This window comes from Zootoca vivipara, chromosome 16 (assembly GCF_963506605.1).
Source record: "Zootoca vivipara chromosome 16, rZooViv1.1, whole genome shotgun sequence".
NCBI lineage: Eukaryota > Metazoa > Chordata > Lepidosauria > Squamata > Lacertidae > Zootoca > Zootoca vivipara.
The window spans coordinates 19,751,998-19,763,513 of NC_083291.1; the positions used below are offsets into that span (position 1 = coordinate 19,751,998).

At 44.9% G+C, this 11,516-nt stretch overlaps 1 protein-coding gene across 3 annotated transcripts in view; it reads right to left on the reverse strand.

Moving 5' to 3' along the window:
- GAK (cyclin G associated kinase) overlaps nt 1-11,516 on the reverse strand; it is an 82,107-nt gene that overhangs the window by 15,839 nt on the left and 54,752 nt on the right. For all 3 annotated transcript variants that reach the window (XM_035097131.2, XM_060268677.1, XM_060268676.1), the window contains exons 21-22: nt 10,406-10,897; nt 6,614-6,784 (exon numbers count right to left, since the gene is read on the reverse strand). In XM_035097131.2, the coding sequence (XP_034953022.1) occupies nt 6,614-6,784; nt 10,406-10,897 (663 nt within the window). The remainder of the gene's footprint in view (nt 1-6,613; nt 6,785-10,405; nt 10,898-11,516) is intronic.

An 11,516-nucleotide genomic window follows, 5' to 3' on the forward strand; every position in this document is an offset into this window, starting at 1 on the left:
AATTGAGACTGAGAGACCCAAACTAGTGTAAGGTCATAGAGATAACTTAACCCAGTGCCACAAAACAGCCCTAGATTCACAAAGCTAAAGTGAAAGTGGACAGCACCCCTTCAAGTCAGCTAAGGCATTTCTGAGCTGTAGCAGGAAGTGGCAGCCTAGTAAAATGGGTCATTTGCTCCCCCTTGGGTGGAAAAGGAAATTGTCTTGAAAACGTCACACCAAAAAGTAATAGGCTTTCCTTGAGAATTTCTCAAGGTCCTAGGGAGTATTCCCTTTCCTGCCAGGGAGCAATGTCCCCTTTTCAAACATGAAATGATGGTGGGACAACATGCTTAATAAAGCAGCTCAAACCCACATTGTATTTTTCATGCCAGCTTTTGTTTCATTCTGTTCCAGCAGAGCTCTTTTTATGACATTATAAACAATAACTTGGGGTCACCCAAATGGACTGGCAACAGCTTCAGAGCAGACAAAATACAGCTCTTCTTCTCATGTGTAACATAACATGGAATTCAGCACCTCAAGGTGAAGAACCCCACCGCTAGCTTAGATGACGGAAAACAAACTTCTCCTTCATCAATTTGTCTGTGAACAGCTAATTGGCCATAGAACCCAAAGAGACCTTGTCTGCAGAGAAGCAATATGCCACTGAATAATCATGCCCTCCCTACCTGGAAGAAATTTGGTTTTCCTAGACCAGGGTTTCCCAAATTTGGGTCTCCTGCTGTTTTTGGACTACAGTTCCCATTATCCCTGGCTACTGGTCCTGCTAGCTAGGGATGGTGGGACTTGTAGTCCAAAAACAGCTGGAGACCAGAGGTTGGTCATCTAGAACTCTGGTCTAGATGAAGGTTTGAGCTGATCCAGCTCAAAAGGGTCTTACATTGCACTCTGAAATGCAACACGGACTGTAAACCAGCCATCCTAGCACAAACATTATGTCATATAGCTCAAGGAGATTACACACAACCAAGATATCGATTCTTCTTCGAAATCTGATAGTATGGAAACAGAACTATAAGCTATTGTAGCTGGCACCCAGTTGCAAATAGACTAGCCGTTAATGTTCACATAGGCTTACTTTTTTAATTTAAAAAAAGTCTCAACAGAAGATTTGCTTTGCAATGTGAAATATTTATCCAAATTTCAGCTACCAGCTGTGATCACCTAATCAAAATAATCCGTTGCACTTTTCAAATAATTAAATTGCAGCTGCAGCTGGGTCTAAAACTGCACTCAAAATAGTATGAGCCAAATCTGTACGTTGATTGTGGCTCCGTTCTAAAATTATTTACCGGACAGTCATCTGATACAGAAGCACTAAACCATAGCCTACAGGGCTATAGATCTAGATCCCGTAACTAACAAACTTCCCCTTCCCTGCTCATCTCTATCATTCCAAGAAAGCTATTAACACAGGACATTAGTGTAGCTAAGCAGGTGTCCCAGGGGCCTTGTTGCTCTGTGTGTCCAGCTAAAAGTTCTCTCTGGACAACCAAGGCACAGGCTAAAGTGTCACAGCTCTGATAAGCAAGGAGCTTATCTCCATGCCACTACAGGAGACTGTGCTTACCATACACCTAGACAACCACCTACGGTAGTCAAGAGCTTTGATCCATGAAGCTCAGTACTGTCTACACTGACTGGCGGTGGCTTTAGTTTCAGGCAGGAACTGGAGACACCAGAGATTGAACCTAGAAACTTCAGCATGCAAGGCAGATGCTCCATCAATATGCTGCGGTCCCTTCTCTGCTGGCGACTAAAGATTACATTGAGTCCTAAAGTGATCACAAGAGTAGCACTTAGCCATTAAAAGTTAGAGCTGTCTGAAGCCAAGGAGGGAGGCATCTCAAGCAGAAGGCTTTCAAGCAGTTTTAACCTGCTTTATAGCAGAGGCAGTTATAGAAACTCTGGTACAGTGGTACCTCGACTTACGAAGGCGATCCGTTCCGCAGCGCTCTTTGGAAGTCAAAGCGTCCATTTTGCGCATGCGCAAAGCGCGTTTTTGCGCTTTGCGCATGCCGCACACACCACTTCTGCACATGCGCAGAACACGCGCACGGCGAAAATGCTTCCAGGTTAGCGGACTTTGGAAGTCGAGGCATTCGTAAGTCGAGGTACCACTGTATATAAGCTAAGGGCCAAATGGCTCCTTAAACCAAGGTTGGAGTCACCAAAATGGAATGTCTAGTGGCCATTTTGAGTAAGATCTTATTTTTCAAATGATGGGCGGACTGTGATTTATTCTCAGTTAAACATCTGGCTAGTTCAGATGATAACACTAAGCCAGGCATCCCCAAACTGCGGCCCTCCAGATGTTTTGGCCTACAATTCCCATGATCCCTAGCTAACAGGACCAGTGGTCAGGGATGATGGGAATTGTAGTCCAAAACATCTGGAGGGCTGAAGTTTGGGGATGCCTGCACTAAGCATTACATTTATGCTATAAGCCCCAATAACAGAAATCTCCGTTGCTGCTATACTAACAGATCTCCAGCAAAGCCTTAAGGCAACTGTGCTCAGAAGATCTTTTAATTCTCTAATTAAAGATGACAACCAGGACGTCCTGAGGAGGAAGACACAGGTTCAGCATGACATAAGATTTAAGCCTGTCTAAGACTGATACACATACTATCACTTCGCAATCCAGCCACTGCCATCTAGAAAAGGCAAGATGATTCCATTTAAGATTTGTCTCCTTGCACTCACCACCTTAGGACCTCTTATGCAGGACCACAAATTTGGTGGCCAGTCTTTCTAGAGAACGCAACACTGAGAAGCTTGGAACTGTTCCAACTTTGGAAAAGACAATACAGTTTAAGTACGCTTCGGTTTGAGTATTTTCAGTTTAAGTACTACCGCGGACCTGTCTAGAACGGGTTAATCTACTTTCCATTACTTTCAATGGGAAAGTTTGCTTCAGGTTAAGTACGCTTCAGGTTAAGTACGGACTTCCAGAACCAATTACACTCATAGTTCAGGTTAAGTACGCTTCAGATTAAGTACGGACTTCCAGAACCAATTACACTCATACTTCGGGTTAAGTATGCTTCAGGTTGAGTACTCTGCGGACCCATCTGGAAAGGATTAATTCACTTTTCATTACTTTCAATGGGAAAGTTCACTTCAGGTTAAGTACGCTTCAGGTTAAGTACAGACTTCCGGAACTAATTGTGTACTTAAACCAAGGTACCACTGTATTGAGGTAGATGGAATAAGGGTCTGTCTCAACATAAGGCAACTGTAGATATATGAGTTAATAAGATATGAATGGGAAATGTGGATAAGCAGAATTCTGTACATGACCCATTCAGTATGCATGTAGGCCAACACAACGGAGAATGTGCATGCACTTGACAGCATATGCAGAGAATCTTGTAGATTAGGCAATCTGTATAAGTCTCCAAATGATATCAAAGAAATGCTAATTCAATTTAGGGATTTCATGCATTGCCCAGTCAATGAGAATTTCCATTATAATGTCCACACTTCACATTGCAACTCCTATCAATCACATCTTTTGTGATTAAAAAGGGCAACAGTACTAGTGAATCATAATACAATAACACCAAACAAACAGTCGCCAGAACCATTTCACAGAAAACCACAGTGTTCTTTTCAGAAGCTGGTAATGGAAAACATGTAAGTCTTGAAACAGGATCATAAGAGCAACTTGACAATGTAAATTCACTTCTGAAAACCTTGGTTTCACAATCAGCCAAGCAAATAACTTGTGCTGGGATGGTACACTGAGGTATGAATAGATGACCGCTTCAGTGATTGCTTTGTAAGTTTGCTTAATTCATGCATTGCCTTGGTTCTGTCAGAATGGCCCATGAAACAGAAACCCGGCTTACGTCAAATTGAACAACTTGCCCATCTAGCTCAGGGCCTTGAGGCCTTCTCGCTGGTAAGACACCTGAAGGCAGCCCTGTATAAGGAAGCTTTTTAATGTTTAATGTTTTACTATGTTTTTATATATGTTGGAAGCTGCCCAGAGTGGAGGGCAACCCAGTCAGATGGGCAGGGTACAAATAATAATTTGTTGTTGTCTTTGCTGTTGTTGTTGAGCTCAGAACCAGACAGAAGCAACCTATGTCCCAACAAGTCCCCGCTCCAAGCTTTCAAAGTTGTAAAGGCGTGCGCCCCCTCTAAAGTTTATCACGCAAGTGTGCACTCCTTTGCAACGAGTGGGTCTACTCCCCTCTGCAAAGGTGACATTTGGTTTTACGCAACAAGGCTACACCCTGGATCAGGGCTGGATTTAGCTTTGATGAGGCCCTAAGCTACTGAAGGTAATGGGGCCCTTTATATGTCCAGCTGTCCTTTGTCAACAACAAATGGTCGCTGATTTGTGTGTGTGTGTGTGTTGAATATATGCTATATGGTAAGTTATGGACCTAATAGGTATCTAAAGCCATTTGCGCATAACAAATGGGAGCCTACACAACACAAAACACTGTTGCTGTATGTAGGTTTTTTAATCTTATATTTTGGAAATGTACGTCCAGTTTTTTTCCCTTAAAATTTTTTGCCCCCCCCCCAAGAGAGTGGGGCTCTAAGCTATAGCTTGTTTAGCTTATACGTAAATCCGGCACTGCCCTCGACCAAAGCGGCCTCCAGCTTCCTCATTCGGTTGATCAAAGCTCCCCAGCCTCAAGTCTCCACAAGGAGGTCGGGGGGAGTAGAGCTGGCACCCCTGCTCCTGCTTCCAAAGTGGCAGAAGGAGGAAGGAGGAGACCCTCTCCTCCTCCAAGCCAGGTTTCCCACCCCTCCCCCTCCCCAATTTCTTCCTCTTCCTGTGTCTAAGCACGATCCCAACGATGCTCATGACAACCACAGAGGTCACTGCCCAACGTGCCCGCAAATCTCATTCAGTGACCCACAGCTGATAATTTTAGAAAGACTGTGCATCTTTATCTAAGGCACAAAGCGGGTGCTATTTGTGTGCCATTAAGTCAGCAGAGAGATCTCTTCCTGATTCCACAAGCAGCTATTTTTAGGTTTAATCAGGAGAGAAGCCTAAACAACAAATGTGTGCGTACTTCTTCTAAGAGTTCAGAGTTGTTACAAGTAGGAGATCAGGGTTATTTTACACATCCTGTTAATACCCACACATGCAAGCCTTCAGCAAGAGCTTTTTTTGTGTTGAGCGGCATTAATGTTGTGCTCCAACATAGAGACACTATCCCACATCATTTTCGCACCCAACAGGATTCTAAGAAATCAGTAAGGAAAAGGGAGGAAATAGCTGCGACTTGATCTCTCATTTCCCTGTGCCTATGGTGGAAACACACACACGTATAGTAAAAAGCAATTGCAAACTTGCAGTTTTCTCCACTCTCCTTAAATGAGCCGGGGAGAAATGCATTTTCTTAGCACAGAAGAAAATGAGAGTCCTCCTGTGTGCAGTGGGCATTTGATCGGATCTGTGTACAGCACACTGAATTCATAGCATTCTTACTGATTTGATTAAAGCCAAGTGCCTATGCCATAATTGCCACAGGTGTCTGCATTCAATTCTTCAGGTTTGTTTCTTTTTCAATCAGAATGAAAAGAAGACTGTCAGAGGAATTCAAAATGCACAGGTACAAATCTGCAGACAATTTGCTTTTTAATATTATGGCATAGTTATTTATGTTTGCCTTTATGATTTCAGAGATCTAAAACTCTGCATTTATGCATCTCCACCTCCCTTACCTTTTCCAGCCTAAAGGAACTTCTTTTGCCAAACAATTAATAGTTACCACCACTAGTTCTCAAGTATTTGATTTCAAATCTACGGTAAATAAGCTTGAACTTAAGTTCCATTGAAGTCAACTAATTTAGGCTGTAATCCCAATTCCTCGGAGTAAATCTTGCTGAATTCAATAGGCCTTACTTCTGAGTAGATATGGTTGGGGCTGTGCTGTTAGTCGGGACCCAACCATTATCAGTTAAATCTTTGTCTAGCTTGCTTTTTTTTAACTGGAAAAAGTGATATCAGACTTCCTACACCATACAGAAGATAGTACTGAAATTAATATCTCCTAGTTAAAAGGATATGCAATCTATAAGTGCCAGGCGGTACAAAATGTTGTTACAAGACACAAGTGGTTAAGGATGCCAGCACACAGAAAGTTTTGAAAGTCAACAAGCTGATTTGTTCTATCATTCTAGAAGCTGAAATAAACTGTAGCTAGTGACCAATTTCATGCCTTAATGTTAACCCAAAGCATGGTATAAATTTCTCCATAATTTCACTGTTGTGTGACAGTTTATATTGGCAACATACACTGTTAACTCCCAGAATATTGTCTGGAGAACAGTGGAAGGGGGAATACTTACAAAGTTTAATAATTTTGAAATACAATGTGCTGGGAACCCAATTTCAATTATCTTCACCGAAAAGGAGCTTGTAAAAAGGTAAATTAGCAAAACTTTAGCTATGTTACAGAGGGAAAGATAAACATACACCTGCGACACAAAGCTTGTTAAAATAGCAACACCACCAAGTTGATCCGTTAGACATTAATCCACCTTGACTAATCTGAGTGGAGCATGTCACTCAACAGGCTATGTGACTGTCGGGGGAAGAGGGGGAGTGAGGAAGGCACATCAAACATGCACTTACCTAAATTAAGGAAGTCTGTGCTAGAGGAAGGTGGTGGTGCGCTGTGTGTGGAAGGAAATGTACCAGGTGCGGTTGGCTCATTCGGACTAAGGAAGTCACCAAATAGATCGGGACCAGTAAGAGTCGGATTGTCGGAACCCGAGGGCACTGTGAATGGGTCAAACGGGTCAGCTAGAGACAAAACACAGCATTATTGGTGTAACTTGAGATGCTTCAAGACATCCGATGAAAAAAGAAGAAGTGATTCTCTCGTGAGGATGGGCAAAATGAGAACATGGCACACCAAACTTTTTAGGGTATCTTGCTTCCAAGCACACTAGCACAACTCTGCCCTCTGCCACCCACCCATGTCACTGGGGTTTAGACGCTATTGCACAACACAAGGATTTCTGCCAATCACCAACAGGAAGAACGACGATCTGCTGAGACATTCGCCTGTAAAGTCCCCCCCCACCCCTTCTCCCTATAAAGAAAAAACAAAACCTGGAAAACCCTACGACGTCAAGTCAACCACGTAAGCCCAGTAACAATTCCACCCAAGCAAATCAAGTTGCAAACTGAAGTTAGTGGAAAGTTTTTCAAGCTGGCAGATTCCCCTAGCAGAAACAGTTACCCAAGTGGACTTGCTACCCCTAATAGGAATATTTAAAAAGCCATACTGTACCAGTCTGCACAATGGAAGGCATTGCTGATCTTTTTTTCCCTTTCCTTTTAATTTTTTTTTTAAAAAAAATTTAGAGCAGTGACTGCAAAGGCTGTGAAATAAATAAACGGAAGGATGCCAAGAAGGCAGCCTCCAGCCGGAAGGTCTTTCACTGAGCACTGTCAAGCAGCAGCTAATTGGAGCTGCTCAGAGGACAGTATTTATAGTTAGCAGGGAGTGGCAAGCAATGGCCAGCAGGGAGCCGGGCTGACACTCTTACCTTGCCACAGGGCTGTATTCACAGGCCAAGATGCTTTTAGAGTCCGGCCGGTTCTGACACACCCACCCGTCAAAGCTAAAGCTGAACTGAGTCCCATTTTGAATGCAACCACGGAAAAGGAATCTGCCCGTTTTAGGGAACACCTGCCCATCCCACCGGCTCTTTATTTCCGTTGCAAGAAGGTTGGTTGTTAAAGCTACCACCCCGGGCACCGCTAGTTTTCATCACGCTTTAACAGGAATTCAATAATGAGCAAATAAATTCTCAGAGCCAGCTGAGGCTCCACGTGCAATCTCCTATCTGGAAGCACTCGAAACAATCACGGCACTGTTGCTCTCTCCTGCGATGTCAAGATGTATATTGACAAGCGATGGAACAAGACACTTCTCCCCAAAGCCTTTTCCCCCTCCTCCTCTGGGAGTGGTCATATGACACAACCATGCTGCTCTTGCCTTCCACAAACTGCCCCCATGCCCCAGTGTTAAGGAAATATTTCAATGTTGAAACTGCATTTCCAGCCATCGGAAGACCCAATAATTAACGTTTATGATGATCACAGAAACACAGAGCTGGAAGGGACCATGAGGGTCGTCTAGTCCACCCACCTGCAAAGCAGGAATCTTTTTGCCCAACATGGGGCTCGAACCCATGACTCTGAGATTAAGAATTTCATGCCCCACCAAATGTGCTTAAACTTTTTTAAAAAGTAAATGGCCTCTGGAACAGAATACACCACATATTAAATTCCGCATGAAGATAAACCATTCTAAACTAGGAGGTCCATTTAATCCAAGGCATTTAATCCAAGTGGATGCTTCTTGTTACAAGGAATCATTCAGAATCCAGAAAGCGGACTGACTTATTAGATGACCAACAGCCAAACTGCAAGTCACAGCTCACTGGTGAGTTTTGGGAGCCTCTGGAAGTGTGGCCAGTCCCAAACAAATTATTTAACTGCTAGGAGAGACTGGCTAGCCAAAAGTGTATATGCTGATTTTGTACTCATTTTACACTAGCTAAGCTAAGAGACATTCTGCTGCAAAGTTCTGATTTGTAACTTTTTAATCTTCATTGAAGAAATGAGAGGAAAAGACTATCAGTGGGGCTAATGCCCCCCCACAATTGGTATGCTCTGCTGTCTGATGCAATCTGCTTCTAAATACTAGTCGCTGGAAATTGCTTTTGCTCTCAAGTCTTCCTTTGTGGGCTTCCCAGAGGCACCTGGTTGGCCACTTTGAGAAGAGGATGCTGGATGAGACTTGACCACTTGCCTCAGGGGCTTCCTGGGGTTTTTTGGCACCTGAGCAAAACATTCTGCTGCTCCCCATTGTGGGGGCCAAACTCCATAAGGCCAGGGAGACCAGCATCCTTTGGGGTACTGCTTGAGATGACCGCCTCACTCTGCCTCATGGGCAGGCGGGCTCTGACTGGCCTGATCCAGAAGGCTCTTTCTATGTTTCCTACGGGAGTAACTTTTGAGGCTCACAAGCACCCTCCCCAATGCCCATTACTCTGTGAAGAAGGCAACAGCTGAAGCAGACTGCAATGTGGTTTATTGGCACGTGAGATTGCCTCGATCCTGTAATTCGCCCTTCTCCTTTGGAGACAGATCATGGCATCTGCAAGATTATTATCTTTATTAATTAAAGGTGTATACTGCCCTTTATCCATAGATCTCAGGGCAGTTGACAACATAAAAATACAATATAAAAAACCACAAAGGACATGATAAAAACAAGAACAAAAAAACCCCACAAACCAACCAATAATCCTCTTCCCCCCCCCTCCCACAAATATATTGAAAAGGGGTACAGTGGTGCCTCGCTAGACGAAATTAATTCGTTCCACGGGTCTTTTCTTATAGCGAAAAATTCGTCTAGCGATTCCCATAGGAATGCATTGGATTTTTTTTTTTTGCCCATAGGAACGCATTAATTGAATTTCAATGCATTTCTATGGGAAACCGCGATTCGCTAGACGAATTTTTCGTAAAACGCATTCGTCTAGCAAGGCAAGCTCCGCTCGAAAAATCCTTTTCGTTAAGCGAAAATTTCGTTAAGCAGGGCATTCGTTAAGCGAGGCACCACTGTATAAGATTTTAGTCAGCCAAAGGCCTGGTTGAAGAGGAATGTTTTTGTCTGGCACCTAAAAATAGATAATGAAGGTGCCAGGAGAATCTCCCCTAGGAAAGCATTTCACAAACGGGGAGCCACCACAGAAAAGGCCCATTCTCAGGCTGCCACCCTCTGGACCTCCTTGCAGAGGAGACACATGAAGAAGGGCCTCAGAGGATGATCTCAGGGTCCAGGCAGGTTCATATGGAGAGAAGTGGTTTGCAGTTCTGAGCTGTTTAAGGCTTTACAGGTCAAAACCAGCACTTTGAATTGTGCCTGGAAACTAACTGGCAGCCACTGCAGTCGGGCCAAGATCAGTGTAATATGCCCAAACTGTCTTGCCCCCATAGAGCAACCCGGCCACAGAATTTTGCACCACCTGAAGTTTCCAAACCGTCTTCAGAGGCAACCCCACGTATAATGAATGCATTGTAGTAATCCAACCTAGAGATAACCAGAGCATAGGCGACACAAGCTAAGCTATCCCTGATGAGGCAGAGGCGCAGCTGGGTCGCTGGCCGGAGTTGGTGGAAGCCCGAGCCATTCAAATGTTCCAGAGCTCAGCCAGGGCTTTGACAAGAGTGCCAGCCGGAAACGTGCCAGAGCCATCTGGAAAACTATCTAAAAATTAAAGTAGAAGTGCACTACAGTTCTCAACAGTCCGTGCCTGTGGACTAATTGTGTACACTTCTAGGATGGCAGTGGACCCAACTGCTCCTCAGAATTCCAATGAAAGGAAAGCCCCAGTTACGTACCTGCAGAAGAAGAGGTGGCTCCCGTCGAGGGGGCACTGCTCTGGTGGGGATGCGTAGAGGGCTGTGCTTGGCCACCAAAGAAGAATTCTGCTCCTCCTCCTAGAAGGTCCGCGGCAGAGTCTTCCGAACTCTCTGGGGCACCGCCAACAAACAGTTCGCTCAGCAAGTCTGCGTTGCTGGAGGAGCTCTTCATCTCCGAAGGAGGCTGCAGCAGCTCGGGGGGAGCTTCTGAACCCAGCCCAAGCAAGTCAACGCTGTCTTCTGTGGGAGTCTCTTCCGGCTGACCGGGGGGAGTGTCAAAATCAGCTTCAAATAGCGGCTCACCATCCTCTTTTTCCAGGATGTGTTTCACCGTTTCCTCAACTGATCTGGCCTCACTGGGAAAGGCAGCAAATTCCTCGTCGGAAGGTTCGCTGTCATCCCTTTCCTCCATCAACCGAGGTCTCTCTTTGGGAAAGGGTCCCTCAGGCGCCGCTTCGGAACTTTTGCCTTCTGTTGGGTGAAGAGAAGGACATGACACCTTCTTGCAACAGGTTTACTGTCATGGTGCTATTCCACCAGTCTGCAACAACTTTTATTGGATTAGTGGAGCAAGACAGGGATGGGAAACCTTTGCTCCATCAATGGACATGCTCCTTTGGGAACCCAACCAAGGCTACATGCTGGTGGTGGGAGGAGCAAGAGTCAAAATCTGGTAAGGCAACCGCCCTTTCCCCTTCCTTGCCATAAAAGTGCCACAAAGCCAAGGACCATGTAAAATTGAGCCAAGGGCCAAAGGCATGGGCAGCCAAGGTCCCAACCCCCATTCCTCAAATCAGCCTGCTGCCAAGACCTAGTGCTGTGGACCTCAGTCGCTCCATAGCTCTCCTTTTGCTTCTGCATTGGCAACCATGATAGGGAGAGGAGGCCGGCTATCGCACAGGGCCTCTAATCACTGGCATTTATGGCACAGGAGCACATTCAGGACACGGGCCTAATGGCAAGACAGCAGCTCTGGAAGCCCGTATCCACCGAAACCCACAGGAACCCCAGGAAGCGAAATTGCTACTCTCTAGTGAAGGAAACTTAAGAGAAATCCTGACTTTTATGTGCTGGGGAATATTCCTTTGAA